This window comes from Schistocerca americana, chromosome 3, assembly GCF_021461395.2.
Source record: "Schistocerca americana isolate TAMUIC-IGC-003095 chromosome 3, iqSchAmer2.1, whole genome shotgun sequence".
Taxonomy (NCBI): Eukaryota; Metazoa; Arthropoda; class Insecta; order Orthoptera; family Acrididae; genus Schistocerca; species Schistocerca americana.
The window spans coordinates 774,547,445-774,566,943 of NC_060121.1; the positions used below are offsets into that span (position 1 = coordinate 774,547,445).

General features: G+C 39.4%; 1 protein-coding gene across 1 annotated transcript in view; it reads left to right on the forward strand.

Moving 5' to 3' along the window:
• LOC124607196 (palmitoyltransferase Hip14) overlaps positions 1-19,499 on the forward strand; it is a 124,395-nt gene that overhangs the window by 83,545 nt on the left and 21,351 nt on the right. The window contains exon 11 of the mRNA XM_047139419.1: positions 7,736-7,842. Within this exon, the coding sequence (XP_046995375.1) occupies positions 7,736-7,842 (107 nt within the window). The remainder of the gene's footprint in view (positions 1-7,735; positions 7,843-19,499) is intronic.

A 19,499-nucleotide genomic window follows, 5' to 3' on the forward strand; every position in this document is an offset into this window, starting at 1 on the left:
TTGAAACATCGAACACTTTGGCCACCTTGGTTATGGAAACACGCACATACCCACTGCATGAGCAGCAATAGTTTGCCCTTGTTCACTGATATCAAGCATTCACAGCTACACAGAACACTGTTTTGACCATGACTGACATTTGCAATCTACTGAGGACATTGCACAGGTGCTGTTCGTGATCAGTTACAGCAGTGCAGCCTGCATGTTTGGCTAGTATCTGCATTTATGTTCAGGCATGCATTTCGTGCAGTGTTTCTATTATATTTCTGTCCAATTACTGTATATTACTTTCTTTCCTTACAAAACTTCACACAGAATTGTGTTAATAGATTTATTGGGTTGCTTTCATTCTTTTTGTTTTTATAATGTTGACTGTCCTGCCCCATGAACCATGGACCTTGCCATTGGTGGGGAGGCTTGCGTGCCTCAGCGATACAGATGCCCGTACCGTAGGTGCAACCACAACGGAGGGGTATCTGTTGAGAGGCCAGACAAACGTGTGGTTCCTGAAGAGGAGCAGCAGCCTTTTCAGTAGTTGCAGGGGCAACAGTCTGGATGATTGACTGATCCGGCCTAGTAACATTAACCAAAACGGCCTTGCTGTGCTGGTACTGCGAACGGCTGAAAGCAAGGGGAAACTACAGCCGTAATTTTTCCCGAGGACATGCAGCTTTACTGTATGATTAAATGATGATGGCGTCCTCTTGGGTAAAATATTCCGGAGGTAAAATAGTCCCCCATTCGGATCTCCGGGCGGGGACTACTCAAGAGGACGTCGTTATCAGGAGAAAGAAAACTGGCGTTCTATGGATCGGAGCGTGGAATGTCAGATCCCTTAATCGGGCAGGTAGGTTAGAAAATTTATAAAGGGAAATGGATAGGTTAAAGTTAGATATAGTGGGAATTAGTGAGGAGGATCAAGAATTTTGGTCAGGTGATTACAGGGTTATAAATACAAAATCAAATAGGGGTAATGCAGTAGTAGGTTTAATAATGAATAAAAAATAGGAGTGCGGGTAAGCTACTACAAACAGCATAGTGAACGCATTATTGTGGCCAAGATAGACACAAAGCCCATGCCTACTACAGTAGTACAAGTTTATATGCCAACTAGCTCTGCAGATGATGAAAAAATTGATGAAATGTATGACGAGATAAAAGAAATTATTCAGGTAGTGAAAGGAGACGAAAATTTAATAGTCATGGGTGACTGGAATTCGTCAGTAGGAAAAGGGAGAGAAGGAAACATAGTAGGTGAATATGGATTGGGGGGAAGAAATGAAAGAGGAAGCCGACTTGTAGAATTTTGCACAGAGCATAACTTAATCATAGCTAACACTTGGTTCAAGAATCATAAAAGAAGGTTGTATACCTGGAAGAATCCTGGAGATACTAAAAGGTATCAGATAGATTATGTAATGGTAAGACAGAGATTTAGGAACCAGGTTTTAAATTGTAAGACATTTCCAGGGGCAGATGCGGATTCTGACCACAATCTATTGGTTGTGAACTGCAGATTGAAACTGAAGAAACTGCAAAAAGGTGGGAATTTAAGGAGATGGGACCTGGATAAACTGAAAGAACCAGAGGTTGTAGAGAGTTTCAGGGAGAGCATAAGGGAACAATTGACAGGAATGGGGGAAAGAAATACAGTAGAAGAAGAATGGGTAGCTCTGAGGGATGAAGTAGTGAAGGCAGCAGACAATCAAGTAGATAAAAAGACGAGGGCTAATATAAATCCTTGGGTAACAGAAGAAATATTGAATTTAATTGATGAAAGGAGAAAATATAAAAATGCAGTAAATGAAGCAGGCAAAAAGGAATACAAACGTCTCAAAAATGAGATCGATAGGAAGTGCAAAATGGCTAAGCAGGGATGGCTAGAGGACAAATGTAAGGATGTAGAGGCTTGTCTCACTAGGGGTAAGATAGATACTGCCTACAGGAAAATTAAAGAGACCTTTGGAGAGAAGAGAACCACTTGTATGAATATCAAGAGCTCAGATGGCAACCCATTTCTAAGCAAAGAAGGGAAAGCAGAAAGGTGGAAGGAGTATATAGAGGGTTTATACAGGGGCGATGTACTTGAGGACAATATTATGGAAATGGAAGAGGATGTAGATGAAGTCGAAATGGGAGATAAGATACTGCGTGAAGAGTTTGACAGAGCACTGAAAGACCTGAGTCGAAACAAGGCCCCGGGAGTAGACAACATTCCATTAGAACTACTGATGGCCTTGGGAGAGCCAGTCATGACAAAACTCTACCATCTGGTGAGCAAGATGTATGAGACAGGCGAAATACCCTCAGACTTCAAGAAGAATATAATAATTCCAATCCCAAAGAAAGCAGGTGTTGACAGATGTGAAAATTACTGAAATATCAGTTTAATAAGTCACAGCTGCAAAATACTAACACGAATTCTTTACAGACGAATGGAAAATCTGTTAGAAGCGGACGTCGGGGAAGATCAGTTTGGATTCCGTAGAAATGTTGGAACATGTGAGGCAATACTAACCTTACAACTTATCTTAGAAGAAAGATTAAGAAAAGGCAAACCTACGTTTCTAGCATTTGTAGACTTAGAGAAAGCTTTTGACAATGTTAACTGGAATACTCTCTTTCGAATTCTGAAGGTGGCAGGGGTAAAATACAGGGAGCGAAAGGCTATTTACAATTTGTACAGAAACCAGATGGCAGTTATAAGAGTCCAGGGGCATGAAAGGGAAGCAGTAGTTGGGAAAGGAGTGAGACAGGGTTGTAGCCTGTCCCCGATGTTATTCAATCTGTATATTGAGCAAGCAGTAAAGGAAACAAAAGAAAAATTCGGAGTAGGTATTAAAATTCATGGAGAAGAAGTAAAAACTTTGAGGTTCGCCGATGACATTGTAATTCTGTCAGAGACAGCAAAGGACTTGGAAGAGCAGTTGAACGGAATGAACAGTGTCTTGAAAGAAGGATATAAGATGAACATCAACAAAAGCAAATCAAGGATAATGGAATGTAGTCAAATTAAATCGGGTGATGCTGAGGGAATTAGATTAGGAAATGAGACACTTAAAGTAGTAAAGGAGTTTTACTATTTAGGGAGTAAAATAACTGATGATGGTCGAAGTAGAGAGGATATAAAATGTAGACGCAATGGCAAGGAAAGCATTTCTGAAGAAGAGAAATTTGTTAACATTGAGTATAGATTTAAGTGTCAGGAAGTCGTTTCTGAATGTATTTGTATGGAGTGTAGCCATGTATGGAAGTGAAACATGGACGATAACTAGTTTGGACAAGAAGAGAATAGAAGCTTTTGAAATGTGGTGCTACAGAAGAATGTTGAAGATTAGGTGGGTAGATTACGTAACTAATGAGGAGGTATTGAATAGGATTGGGGAGAAGAGAAGTTTGTGGCACAACTTGACTAGAAGAAGGGATCGGTTGGTAGGACATGTTTTGAGGCATGAAGGGATCACAAATTTAGCATTGGAGGGCAGCGTGGAGGGTAAAAATCGTAGAGGGAGACCAAGAGATGAATACACTAAGCAGATTCAGAAGGATGTAGGTTGCAGTAGGTACTGGGAGATGAAGAGGCTTGCACAGGATAGAGTAGCATGGAGAGCTGCATCAAACCAGTCTCAGGACTGAAGACCACAACAACAATGTTGACTGTAATAATCTGAATTGAACAAAATATGTTATGAAAGCTACAGATTGTTTTTGTAACCCAGGAGCAGCATTCGACTATACAAATTTAGAGAAGTTCCCAAAACCACCTGCAAATTGGTCAATACAGCTGACTTAACAGTCTAGGTCTGTACCAAGGTGGTCCTTTTCTCTCTATCATGATCATTATCATCATTTCCTTCCAGCAAGCTGAGTAGGAACTTTGTTAACAATAGTCCTCCATTGATTTCTGTCCTGGTGTAGCTTTTCCCTCTCCACTGCATCCCATATTACTCATCTCCTCTTGAGAGCTTCATTGACCTGATCTGCCTATCCCTTCCTAGGCCACCCAGTTGGTCTTTTTCCTGGTACTTCCATCTCCAAATACCGACGTGGTGTTTGAGTTGGTTGCATTCACTTCATACAACCTCACCACTTCAATCTCGCAATGCTTATTCTTTCCTCCATGGTCAATTAGATACAGTGCTGTGCAGCAGTGCCAACCAGGCTACAATATTCATAATGTATGGTAGTATGTTTTGTTATGCTCCGTTCCATGAAATTTTAGATGAGGCAAACACCTGGTATTGAAATTTCACACTTTTTTTGTTTTCTTAAGTAGGAAATTACATTTTTTCTTTTCATCTGTTGCATTTGGGACCACAGATAAGCACACACACAATGTTCTTCAGGGTTTATTAAAAAAAATTGCTGCAATAGGTCTCATTAATGTGTGGAGAAAAGGCAAACTACCATTGTCATTAAGTTGTGAAGCAGGGATAGGAGAGAGTTGTTGCAGGAATTGAGGGCTGATGTTGGCCGGGTATACTGCAACCATGTTAATGTTAATGCTGGTTGGGGAGAAGAGAAGTGTCCTGGGAATTTGTGATGGACACCGAATGCCCGGTGTTTAGGACCAGTCCTCTCCTGCAACTCAGTAAGGGCTATACAAGGAAGCGATAGAGAAAAACACAAGGGATCTTATTTCGGCACTTTTGTGTGGAAGTTCATATCGACTTTCACTACAGAACTGCATCAACAGTGCTGCCACACAAAGGAAATAACACTCTCTTGTGAACAGTGAAACAGATAAGCAAACCCAAGTTACATAATAATTGCTGAAATCACAGTATTTTCCATCCTGCGCACCAGTGCTAAATGTGCAGTTTATTAGAACTGAAAAATGGAAAATCCAGGATGGAATGTAACAATATTATGAAAAGAAAAGTTGCCACTCACCATGTATTGGAGATGCTGAGTCACAGGTAGGCACAACAAAAGGACTATCACAGAATAAACTTTCGACCAACAAGGCCTTTCTCAAAAATAGACAAAACACACACACACACACATACATACATGAATGCAGTCTCTGCCAGCTGAAGCCACACTGCGAGGAGCAGCACCAGTACATGATGGGAGTGGCTACTGGGTGGGGGGGGGGGGTAAGGAGGAGGCTGGTGGGGAGGGAGGAGGGGGAGGGATAGTAGGGTAGGGGTGAGGGACAGTGAAGTGCTGCTGGGGAGCGTGCAGGTATGATGTGGAGAGAGGGTAGAGCACCTAGGTGCAGTTGGGAGGTTAGACGGGGGTAGGGGAGAGGTGTCAGGGGCAGAGGGGTACTGGGAAAGGAGAGAAGTAAAAAAGTAAAAAGACAGGGTGTGTTGGCAGAATGAGGGCTGTGTAGTACTGGAAAGGGAACAGGGTAGGGACTGGATGGGTGAGGACAAGGACTAATGATGGTTGAGGCCAGGAGGGTTATTTGGACGTAGGAGATATTAACGTGAGAGCTCCCATGTGTGCAATTCAGAAAAGCTGGTGTTGGTGGGAAGGATCCATATGGCACAGGTTGTGAAACAGTCATTGAAATGAAAGATGTCGTGTTTGGCAGCGTGCTCGGCAACAGGGTGGTCCACTTGTTTCTTGGACACTGTTTGTCGGTGGCCATTCATGGGGACAGACAGCTTGTTGATTGTCATGCCCACATAGAATGCAGCACATTGGTTGCAGCTTAGCATGTAGATCACTTTGATGAGATAGGTGATGTTTGTGACTGGACTGGAGTAGGTGTTGGTGGGAGGATGTGTGGGACAGGTCTTGCACCTAGGTCTATTATAGGGAGGGTTTGGGAGCAAGGGTTGTGTAGGGATGGACGAGTACATTGTGTAGGTTCAGTGGACAGTGGAATACCACTGTGGGAGGGGTGGGAAGGATAGTGGGCAGGACATTCCTCATTCCAGAGCGTGCCAAGAGGCAGCCAAAACCCTGGCAGAGACTGTAATCAGTTGCTCCAGTCTTGGGTGGTACTTAGTTACGAGGAGAATGCCCCCCTGTGGCCGTACAGTGGTGGGAAACTGGAAAGATAAGGCACCAGAGATTTGTTTTTGTACAAGGTAGGGAGCATAATTACAGTCTGTGAAGGCCTCAGCGAGACTCACGGTATATTTCGGGAGGGACCGCTCATCACTGCAGATGCGACGACCACAGGTGGGTAGGCTATATGGCAGGGACTTCTTAGTATGAAACGGTTAGCAGCTATCGAAGTGAAGGTATTGCTGGTGGTTAATAGGTTTGATATGCATGGAGGTACTGACGTAGCCATCTATGAGGTGGAGGTCAACTTATAGGAAGGTGGCTTGTTGGGTTGAGTAGGACCAGGTGAAGCAAATGGGGGAGAAGCTGCTGAGATTCTGGAGGAATCGGGATAGGGTGACCTCACCCTCGATCCATATCACAAAGATGTCATCAATGAATCTGAACCAGGTGAGGAGTTTTGGATTCTGGATGTTTAGGAAGGATTCCTCTAGATCGCCCATAAATAGGTTGGCATAGGATAGTGTCATTGGGTGCCCATAGCCATACCCCCGATTTGTTTGTAGGTAATGCCTTCAATGGAGAAGTAACTGTGGGTGAGGACATAGTTGGTCATTACGACTAGGAAGGAGGTTGTTGGTTTTGATACCATTGTGCATTGTGAAAGGTAGTGTTCAATAGTTGTAAGGCCTTGGGCATTAGGATGTAAGTGTAAAGGGAGGTGGCATCAATAGCAAAATTGTTTATTAGAATTGAAGAGATTTATTTCTAGAAAAGGTTGAAAATTCTGTAATGAATTAAAAGCCTGTGCCACCCAATTCAAATTGGGGGCAAGTGCCTCTTTGTGCCACTCGCCTCCCTCCTTGCAGACACCTATGAGTCTATCAATGAATTAGTCAGTAGCTCAATGCCTAGTGCAGTTGGATTGAATCATAAGGTCACTGGTTTGAATCTCACTAGTAGTATACTATTTTTTTTTACTTTTTTATGAATTCCATATTTACTAACAAAAAGAAATGTTAATTAACAAATATATAATCAAACTTTTATTAAAAACATCTTTTTGGTTTAATTAATATTTGTATGAAATTGTGAATTCACAATAAATTGAAATTAGATACAAAAATGCAGAACATCAAATATAACACCAAATGCTTTTTATTTCTAGAAACTGAATAATATTATTATTATTAATGTATATGTTTTTCATGTAACAAATAGGCATTTTGCATGTTTATATCAAACTTTAATTTATTTTCATATGGCCAGTAACTGAAAATAAAAGGATATTTGTTTTTCATAAAAATGTATGATTCCATATTTGTTAATTAACATCTCAGTTTGTCAGTGATTATAGAATTTATAAAAGGTAATAAAAAACTATGCCATCAGTGGAATTCAAATCAGTGACTTCATGACTACAATCTAACTCCATTTTTTTTTTACTTGACAGCACTCAGGAAGCTCCTAATAGTCAAAGGCAATTTTTATTTTTTTTCATAATTTTTATTTTATATTTTTGCCTTAGGAAATTGATATCCAGGCACTGACCTTCAGATCTTAAAAATCTGAACATTCAAGCTATTATTCTATTGTATTTTTGACCAAATACAAAAGATTTCAGCTGCCCAAGGATCACATTAATTAATTCTAGTTTTCTGTAAATTTACTGAAAAACATCTGTAATCTGTTGTCAATGAAAATATTGTGTAGTAATATTGTCTGTGATTGTTTGTTATGATGTGCTTGGAAACATATTATTTTCTTCCAGCTGTTCTCAATATGGCAAAATGTGATGCATGGGTTGCCTGGGTTGCTGGCAATGCTCTTCTACATGCAGCATGGGTAGCAACACTCTTTGCTTGTCAGATGTATCAGGTAAGGCAGCTGGTGAAAGCTGAGGAAAAAAGTAATGGCACATCATCTGTTACAATAAACGTCGTGTACAAATTACTTTTGTGGGTAAAATGTATATGTCTGCATTATCTGAAACTGTCGGGAAGCAAATATAGTAGTCAAAGTTTCACATTTTACAGTGTGAGGATTTTAATTTTGCATGTTGTATAAACGGTGTTGGTTTGTGAAACTGTGCTTTGCTCCAGTATCAACCTCTAAATATGACATTGTAAAATATAATGTAATATAATACACATAACTGTTTGCTTAAGGTTCCATTTTTAGGTGGGGTAGCACTCCAAATTGTTTATGAAATTATTTGAGCTCTTGCTATAAAATTGATGGCATGTTATATAATTCCAATATACAATGACAATTCATGTTTAAATGTGGTCACAGTGTATATATTTTCAGGTGAACTCATAAAATTATTTGTCTTTTGTACTACAGAAGTTAAATTTAAAAAAGGGGGGGGGGGGGGAGGAGTAATGCGACAGAACTTACCTTTTCAATTTCTATCCAGTTTTAGATTATGCTGCTTGTCAAACATTTTATATGATTTTAGTAGCAACTTTGTTCACTCCCTTCGTGAAATATAATAATACATTAAAGTTCACAAAGACTAACTGGAAAAAATTCAGAGAAAATATTATATGATTCTGTAGTTAAAATACTGAACTCCATAAACAACTGTATATAAGATGATAGTACTCCTATGGCATACATATCTGCAGTGAAATCTATCTTCCTTAAGGGTGAGGTAGCTCAGAATATAATCGTGTAAAATATTCCTAATTAAAAATTAAGAAATAGGAATTCACAAAGAGTCAGTATACTGACCAAAACTTAGCTACAGGAGGCTCAACTATTAGCACAGCAAAGATAAAAATGTGCAGATGCAAATTTCCATGGATATCTTCAGTAAGATTTCTATGATGAATTACAGAAGCTGAAAAACGGCAGAAAATCTCATTACTAGATGAAATTTTAATTCAAAGTGGACAAAAACTAATGAAAGATTCTTTTAGGTGAAAACATTGAATACCAGAAATGACACGAGTTCATACAGTAGCAGAAGTTGCCAGAAAAACAAAATGTTCATCCTAAACACATTCTTCTGTAACAAAGCAAATGGAAATTGGTCTTGGCAAGAACCAAATGGTCCTAAAAATTAAACCGGAGCACATTCTCTCAAATAATAAAGAAATTGTGCTGGATGTTTGTCTCCTAAACGATTTTAGAATTTCAGGTTGTGATGGCTTATACAACAGAGTGTAACATGGATATAGAGCTAGAAAGAAACAGACTCCAGGCAGAAATCCATAAGTACAGGTTATGTGAATTCATTTAAGGGCATGGAAATATACCATATTAAATTAATTACAAAATTCATCACACTACAAAATGAAGATAATACAAAGAGATGAAGAGAAAAATATTTAATAAAGATACTTAGGCAAACAGTATGTATGAAGAAAGCAAAAGGAAGGAAAACCTCAAATAGAATGAGGCAGCTATTAAAGAAAAAGTGGGAATTTCTAGCAAACAATAGTATGAACATAATAAAATATAGTGCATTTCAGCAGTATTATTCATAAATGTCTTAGACGGAATGTGGGAAGATACAGTGAAAATTTGAGAGAGAGCCTCTAAAACAATAAGAGTATTATAAAAATATGACAGAAACTTAAGTCAGTGTCAGTGGTTAAGATTATGCAGTAACTAACAAAAGAGTGAAAACTGCACAAGTGTACTTCCTAAAATTACTAGAATCATCCAGAAAATAAGTACTGTTATGTTATACAACATGAAAACACAATAGCTATTGGAAAAAAGCAATTGTGTTATATATATGAAGCTTCCTTCACCTCTCTTTGTGATCACCACGTACATTTAAACATTTGTTGTATCTGGTCATGACCATTTGCCACCAGTTCATTAAGCCATGGTGGTCACTGCATTCTGCAACTTTCATCAGTTCCAAAACTTCCACTGCCCAGCAATTCGTCCATCTTTGGAAAAGGTGGAAATTGCTAGGTGTAAGGTGTGCACTACATGACGGATCATCATAAATTTCCCTTCTGAATTGATCTGGTAATTCTTGAGTCGCAGCAGCAATGTAAAGGCTGACATTGTTATGCAGAAGCAAAATTCCTCCAGAAAGCATTCCTTGCCTCCTATTTTGGATGGCATGCCATAGTTTTATTAGTCCTACAATAACAATCTACATTTACCTTTTGGCACAAAATCCACCGAAAGAACACCTTTATGACCCTAAAATATGATTGCCATAACCATTCATGTTGAGAGTGTGTTTGAATTTTCTCAGTTTTTTAGATGATGAGGGATGATGCCACTCAAAAGTGATTGACGCTTGCTCTCTGGCTCAATATGAGACACTTAGGTCACATCACCAGTCACAATCTCATCAAGAGAGGCATCTCCATCTGTGTGACGTCCTGTAAAGAACATGAGTTTTTTGTTGGTCAGTCAGTTGCCGTGGAACCCATCATGTTCCAACATGATTTTACCAAGCTAAGAATGAGAAATGTCTGGAAACACAATTAGCAATATGTAGAGTGTTCAGCTGTCTTGCAAGATTGTGTTGTTCACAGCAATGTTCAGGTCTTCTGTGACGAGTGAGGAGCATCCAGGTCAAGTTTCATTGTGCACATTTGTTCATCCATTGTTGAGCATTTCATACCATTTTCTCAAATTTCTTTTCTTCATTGCATTGTCACCATATGCTACCTTCAATTGCTAGTAAATTTTTACCGGTTTTACGTTTTGAACATTCAAAAATCGAATAACACTCTGTGAGGCAGTGGGTTAAATTTTTTGTAGCTTTGCCATATTTATAAGAGCCAAAAAACAATTTTTGCAAGCAGCCATAAAGTGATGGAGACCACACTGACAATAATTTCCAGTCTGCAAGTCCATATTATTCTTGTGCTTACTGAAAGAAAATGTTTGTACTAGCTAATTATTCAGCTGGAGCAGGAATTATGACTATAAATAGAAGTTTTTGAGTTCTAACTGATTAATAAGAGTTCACACACACAAACATAACAATATTTGATAAGAATAACAGTAATGTCACTATCGTAAACAACACTATTAGCAGTTCAGAGGTGACCTCTATGGTAAGTTCCAAGTAAAATGTTCTATTGCCCTGACTTTAAATCATGAAAGTTAATTGCTTGCCAGAAAAGTGGAAAATAATTTCACCATTTGCCATGCAGTTTTGTCAACATTATGGGCAGCACACAAACAGCTACTTCCGTGAAATCTAAGTGATCCAGGACGGTGTATAGTCCTTGCGAGTTCACGTCCTACTTTTACCAAACACGTTTGGTAGGAACCTAGCCCTGACGTCATCCAAACCAGCACATGAGCCAGTGTTTGACTGACATGGACAGACTGATAGCTCGGCGCAAAGTGTCTCTTTCCGGAAAACTAAACTATCCAGAATGGTGTACAATCCTCATGAGTTCACTTCCTATTTGTACCAACAACACGTTTGGTTGCTACATGGCTGTGACATCATCCAAAACACAGCGTATGCCAGCTTTTGTCTGATGCAGACAGAGTGACAGCTCAGTGTGAAGTGTCTCATTCCTGCCTCTCTGGCCATATTTATATATGGGCACAGCGGACAGCCGAACGGAACATCTGATGTCAACTGCACTACGCACAGTCTGCAGCATTTACATGGCCATTTTCTCTGACACTTAATATTTAATAACTTTGTTGTGAAACAATTTAAAATCTTTGTAATTTTTATATGAGTGGAATTAAGTTGACTTTAGTTACTGATAAAGTTTTAGTTCAACTGCATTTAAACTTTGTCCACTAAAAATTGTTAGAACGGAACTGACAGTAGGGCATGACCTCTAAAGAACTTTTTTAAAAGTTCTTGTATTGATAGTTATTTACATTAAAGTCTTGAAACTTGATACAGATGTATAATTTAATGGATGTAATCAAATGCTGCAATTAGAACTTTTTATCATTAATACAAATGAGACTTAATCTATTATAAATAAAGGCATTCGTTTTTAGTAAATTACTTGAAAACTATTAGAGGTATCGAATGGAGTCACATAGTTAATGTTAATATATGAAACTGATGCTACGTTCGAATTTTCATCTTTCTCTGTCTAATATTTACTTTCTTTAATTTTTTTCAAAAATGCAAATTTTGACCAAAATATTGCTCCAATCAAGTTGAGACTTGTAGCTATTGATTGTGACATACATTTGCACATCCTGAACAGTTTTTGGCTTTCTGGCTTTATTATTTAGTGCCACGTTTTCTTAAAACAGTGCACGTAGTGAAATATATTCATTTGATGAATCTGAGATTTAGCAGTTTTAACATTAATATACTGAAGCACTTATAGACAAAGCTTCAAAAAGTCATATCAATTTTTATTTCATTCTTAGATTATGGCACATTATGATGACATAGCGCTAGTAGCAGTGAACTCGCTCGCCTCTGTACCTCTCAAATGATATTGTACTTGTTTCACCACAACTCCTTCCTTACCTCACAGTTGATTTTGACCACACACATTAACTGCATGAGGGCAGCTTCTTACAACCTTCACTCACAGTGTTGTGAGCTTAGCTACTATGAAAGCTGGTTGACCCTGAGCAGAGAAAAAGGAGAGAGCTGTGCGACAGAAGTTTGTGAGCAGACTTTTGTTTAATTTACATGACTGACTCGTTTCAGATAATGGTGGCGGAAGAGAATATGAGAATTCTGGAACTTGTGACAAAGTACATCAAATTATTATGTAGAGAAGTGAATAACACTTCAAGTATTTAACAGAACTGTTATTTTTTTCCAATAAATATCATGTTTTTCACTTTGTGTAATTAAACAGTCTTTATTGTGGATGATCCTTGAAAAAGAAGCCATGGTTTTTTTTTGAGGCTGGATCCAATGCTTCATTCTCCACTGTTGGCCAATTTAAATCTAGGGGTCACTCTGAAGTTTATTTATTTATTGCAATACATATTCCGTAGATCCAGTTCTGCGTATTAACGCATGGATGTGGAACGACTCAAAAACATTTAGTTCTTTATTACATTTGTTTCCATAAGGACAATAAACAAAGATTAATAATACAAGTTGGAAACACAATTGGTAAGATAAAATTACACTCACAAGCAGAGTTCCAGATACAACATTCTGATTCTGTCCAAACAATTTTTTACAGATCACCAATTAATCTGATTAACACAGCAAGATATATTGAGGCAGGAGTATACAATAGTATCTGGGAATTAAAATTAGCTAGCTTTGCTATAGAATTCTTCTAGAGAATAGAAACTTTTTTCAGGCAAGAACTCCTTTAGCTTATTTTTAAATATTACTTTTTTATCTTGTAGTCACTTTATATTACTTGGAAGTGCATTGAAGATTTTTGTGCTTCTGTATTTCACACCTTTTTGCACCAGGGACAGATTTTTCAGGTCACATTTCCTCCTTGTGTTTTGGTGATGGTACATTTCATGTGTCTGTGTGTGCATCCTGCAGCAAAAAAAAAAAAAAAAAAAAGGCAGCTATAGGCAAAATGGAATCAGATTAGGACCATTTGGCAATAACAGCAGAAAAAAGTGTCCAGGGCATGGCATAAAATGGAGAAAGTGAGTTGTTGATTCAGGAAACATAAGATATCCGACACTCGCTCTATACCTGTCTATGACCAATCTGTAAGGACTGCTTACTTGACTGGCTGGAAGAGGGCACTAAAGAACGCCCACTGGCTATGAGACAGATTACGGAGCTGACTGAATGTTTGAAAAGCAGAGGCATCAACTGGCTGCCAACATGTAGGCAGTATGGAAGCTATAAAACTTTCAAGAATATGTTTGTAACTGCTCGCTATCTACCATAGAGAATCATTTGTTTAATTGAAAATAACTAAAAATGAAAATCCTATTAAACCTACTTGTTTGTTCCAAAATTGCATGTCTTTGACGTCTGCAAACTGAAAATATAACTGTGCACATTTTTGCATGCAGTTTAATGCCAAATATGCCCTCGTGTCAGTTTCCTTGCGGTGTTTGGGAAGCGGAGTGGTGATACAATGAGCAGATTCACTATAAAGAAAATGACCATGAAATTTGGAAGAATGTTTATGCAGACTCTCCATTTGAGTGTGGAAGTAATGTGTACAAGCTGCACTGGGCTTCAGATATTTTTCTTTGTCAGAAAATAGTGAAAGACGTAGTGTCTTAACCCCCCCCCTCCCAGGTCTCTCTCTTCCCCCCCCCCCTCCCTCCCTCTCTGCCCCCTCCCCCTCCCCCCCCCCCTGCCCCCTCCCTCCTCCCTCCCACTCTTTTTTACTCCAGCCTCTCAAAATTAACATAACAATATCAAGTGGTTTCTGTTTAAATTATACTTTTTATTTTAATCTTGAGGGTGAGAGAGAGCTCTTAGTGTCTCAAGTGGTTTCTGTTTAAATTATACTTTTTATTTTAATCTTGAGGGTGAGAGAGAGCTCTTAGTGTCTAGAGAGACACATCATACATTGGTAAATTTTGGCAGCATATCAGTTTCCCAAGACATATTTGTGATCCCCAGAGGTAGGACACGCTACAGTTTGGGTACAGCCAGACTATAAAAACACTTAAGCCTGTTTCAGTGCACAGGTGCGGGAGGTCAGCAGCAGTTTCCCACTTTCGAAGGTGATTGTTGTTACGTAGTGCAAAGGCGTGAGACTACAGAGACAGCTTCTGGTAGTATTGGTTGATCAGTTACTTTGTAGTTCGAAGTAGACTGTGAGGGGACTTAGAAGAAATTGACATTATTAATAGAAGGCAACCTTATAGTGCAAGTAACTATGGCTCAGAGGCTTGTTAAAAAGAAAATAACTGCATCTTTTTCATGAGAGCTGGAGTGTTTGATTTTTCATGCCTGTTGGATTTTTTGTTATGAACATTGGTCATGAATATTTTTCTTTGCAGAGATTTTTTATGAGGTTGTAGTTTTCTGTTCGAGAGTTAAGAGGAGTTGTAGCTATATACGTGTCTGGTCCTCTGATAATAAATAGGAACTAACAGAATGTAATCATATTATTATGGAGTTGATACTAGTGTGTAGGCGGTTAAAATTTTTTTTATCCTCATCTCACAGATCAAGACAGGGCTGGTGACTCCTGTATAAACTATTTTGTTAATAGGCAATATTTGGAGGTTGATCCAGACCTGATGATAAATTTTTCCCATAAAGTCGTAATTGTTCATGTAGTGAGACTGCACTCCTTATCGCTCCAGGACTATGTTGATATTTGCCTCCACAAGCACTAGTAGCAAAAGCAAGAATACATCTGTAACATGCGTTAGGGGACTGTTTATCATTTAGGGACAAATAAACATATGAAAACTAAAAGATGCAGTTAACTTGCTCTGGTGCCTAAATGTTTAATGTGTTCGAACCATGGACCTTGCTGTTGGTGGGGAGGCTTGCGTACCTCAGTGATACAGATAGCAGTACCGTAGGTGCAGCCACAGTGAAGGGGCATCTGTTGAAAGGCCAGACAAACATGTGTATCCTGAAGAGGGGCAGCAGCCTTATCAGTAATTGCAGGGGCAACAGTCTGGATGATTGACTGATCTGGCCTTGTAACATTAACGAAAATGGCCTTGCTGTGCTGGTACTGCAAATGGCTGAAAGCAATAGGAAACCAGAGTTGTAATTTGTCCTGAGGTCATGCAGCTTTACTGTATGGTTAAGTGGTGATGGTATCCTCTTGGGTAAAATATTCCAGAGCTAAAATAGTCCCCCATTCGGATCTCCAGGTAGGGACTGCTCAGGAGGACATTGTTATCAGGAGAAACAAAACTGGCGTTCTACGGATCGGAGTGTGGAATGTCAGATCCCTTAATCGGGCAGGTATGGTAGGTAATTTAAAAAGGGAAATGGATAGGTTAAAGTTAGATATAGTGGGAATTAGTGAAGTTCGGTGGCCAGAGGAACAAGACTTCTGGTCAGGTGAATACAGGGTTATAAATACAAAATCAAATAGTGGTACTGCAGGAGTAGGTTTAATAATGAATAAAAAAATAGGGGCACAGGTAAGCTACTACGAACAGCATAGTGAATGCATTATTGTAGCCAAGATAGACATGAAGCCCACGCCTACCACAGTAGTACAAGTTTATATGCCATCTACACTATGTGATCAAAAGTATCCGGACACCTGGCTGAAAATAACTTAAAAGTTCATGCACCCTCCATTGGTAATGCCTTATGACAGCTTCCACTCTCGCAGGCATACGTTTAATCAGGTGCAGGAAGGTTTCTTGGGGAATGGCAGCCCATTTTTCACGGAGTGCTGCACTGAGGAGAGGTATCGATGTTGGTCAGTGAGACCAACCCAAAGATGTTCTATAGGATTCAGGTCAGGACTCTGTGTAGGCCAGCCCATTACAGGGATGTTATTGTCATGCAACCACTGCACCACAGGCCGTGCATTATGAACTGGTGCTCGATCGTGTTGGAAGGTGCAGTCGCCATCCTCGAATTGCTCTTCAACATTGGGAAGCAAGAAGGTGCTTAAAACATCAATGTAGGCCTGTTCTCTGATAGTGCCATGCAAAACAACAAAGCGTGCAAGCCCCCTCCGTGAAAAACATGACCACACCATAACACCACCGCCTCTGAATTTTACTGTTGGCACTACACATGCTGGTATATGACATTCACCAGGCAATTTCCACACCCTGCCATTGGATCGCCACATTGTGTACCGTGATTCGCCACACAATGTTTTTCTGCTGTTCAATCATCCAATGTTTATGCTCCTTACACCAAGTAAGGCATCGTTTGGCATTTACTGGCATGATTTGTGGCATATGAGCAACCGCTCGACCATGAAATCCAAGCTTTCTCACCTCCCGCCTAACTGTCATAGTACTTGCAGTGGATCCTGATGGAGTTTAGAATTCCTGTGTGATGGTCTGGATAGATGTCTGCCTATTACACATTACGACCCTCTTCAACTGTCGGCGGTCTCTGTCAGTCAACAGACGAGATCGGTTTGTACACTTTTGTGCCATAGGTGTCCCTCCACATTTCCACTTCACTATCACTTTGGAAACAGCAGACCTAGGGATGTTCAGGAGTGTGGAAATCTCTTGTACAGACATATGACACAAGTGACACCCAACCACCTGACCACGTTTGAAGTCCGTGAGTTCTGCAGAGTGCCCCATTCTGCTGTCTCATGATGTCTAATGACTGCTGATGTCGCTGATATGGATTAACTGGCAGTAGGTGGCAGCAAAATGCACCTAGTATGAAAAACGTATGTTTTTGGGGGTTGTCCGGATACTTTCGATCACATAGTGTAGCTACACAGATGACAAAGAGATTGAAAAAATGTTTGATGAGATAAAAGAAATCATTCAGATAGTGTGGGGAGATGAAAATTTAATAGTTATGGGGGACTGGAATTTGATAGTAGGAAAAGGAAGAGAAGGAAAAGTAGTAGGTGAATATGGAATGGGGGTTAGGAATGAAAGAGGAAGCCGCCTGGTAGAATTTTTCACAGAGCATAACTTAATGATAGCTAACACTTGGTTGAAGAATCATGAAAGAAGGTTGTATAAATGGAAGAGGCCTGGAGACACTGGAAGGTTTCAGATAGATTATACAGGAGCCTGGATAAGCTGAAAGAACCAGATGTTGTAGAGAGTTTCAGAGAGAGCATTAGGGAATGATTGACAAGAACTGGGGAAAGAAATACAGTTGGAGAAGAATGGGTATCTTTGAGAGATGAAATAGTGAAGGCAGCAGAGGATCAAGTAGGTAAAAAGACGAGGGCTAGTAGAAATCCTTGGGTAACAGAAGAGATATTGAATTTAATTGATGAAAGGAGAAAATATAAAAATGCAGTAAATGAAGCAGGCAAGAAAGAATACAAACGTCTCGAAAATGAGATTGACAGGAAGTGCAAAATGGCTAAGCAGGGATGGCTAGAGGACAAATGTAAGGATGTAGAGGCATATAACACTAGGGGTAAGATGAATACTGCCTACAGGAAAATTAAATAGACCTTTGGAGAAAAGAGAACCAGTTGTATGAATATCAAGAGCTCAGATGGAAAACCATTTCTAAGCAAAGAAGGGAAAGCAGAAAGGTGGGAGGAGTATATAGAGGGTCTATACAAGGGCGATGTACTGGAGGGCAATGTTATGGAAATGGAAGAGGGTGTAGATGAAGATGAAATGGGAGATATGATACTGCATTAAGTTTTTGACAGAGCAGTGAAAGACCTGAGTCAAAACAAGGCTTCGGAAGTAGACAACATTCCATTAGAACTACTGGTAGCCTTGGGAGAGCCAGCCCTGACAAAACTCTACCATCTGGTGAGCAAGATGTATGAGACAGGCAAAATATCCTCAGACTTCAAGAAGAATATAATAATTCCGATCCCAAAGAAAGTAGGTATTGACAGGTGCAAAAATTACCTGGCTGTCAGTTTAATAAGTCACAGCTGCAAAATCCTAACACGAATTCCTTACAAACTAATGGAAAAACTGGTAGAAGCTTGCTTTGGGGAAGATCATTTGGAATTCTGTAGAAATGCTGGAACACGTGTGGCAATAACTGACCCTATGACTTATCATAGAAGATAAAGTAAGGAAAAGAAAACCTACATTTCTAGCGTTTGTAGACTCAGAGAAAGCTTTTGAAAATTCAACTAGAATACTCTCTTTTAAAATCTAAAGTTGGCAGGGGTAAAATACAGGGAACGAAAGGCTATTTACTTTTGTACAGAAACCAGATGGCAGTTATAAGACTCGAGGGGCACAAAAGGGAAGCAGTGGTTGAGAAGAGAGTGAGACAGGGTTTTAGCCTATCCCTGATGTTATTCAATCTGTATATTGAGCAAGCAGTAAAGGAAACAAAAGAATATTTTGGAGTAGGAGTTGAAATCCATGGAGAAGAAATAAAAACTTTGAGGTTTGCCAATGACATTGTAATTCTGTCAGAGACAGCAAAGGACCTCGAAGAGCAGTTGAATGGAATGGACAGTGTCTTGAAGGGGTGGTGTAAGATTAACATCAACAAAAGCAAAACGAGGATAATGGAATGTAGTGGAATCAAATCAGGTGATGCTGAGGGAATTAGCTTAGGAAATGAGACACTTAAAGTAGTAAAGGAGTTTTGCTATTTGGGGAGCAAAATAACTGATGATGGTCGAAGTAGAGAGGATATAAAATGTAGGCTGGCAATGGCAAGGAAAGCATTTCTAAAGAAGAGAAATTTGCAAACATCGAGTATAGAATTAAGTGTCAGGAAGTCTTTTCTGAAAGTATTTGTATGGAGTGTAGCCATGTATGAAAGTGAAACATGGACGATAAATTGTTTAGACAAGAAGAGAATAGACGGTTTCAAAATGTGGTGCTACAGAAGAATGCAGAAGATAAGGTGGGTAGATCACGTAACTAATGAGGAGGTATTAAATAGGATTGGGGAGAAGAGAAGTTTGTGGCACAACTTGACTAGAAGAAGGGATCGGTTGGTAGGACATGTTTTGAGGCATGAAGGGATCACAAATTTAGCATTGGAGGGCAGCATGGAGAGTAAAAATCGTAGAGGGAGACCAAGAGATGAATAC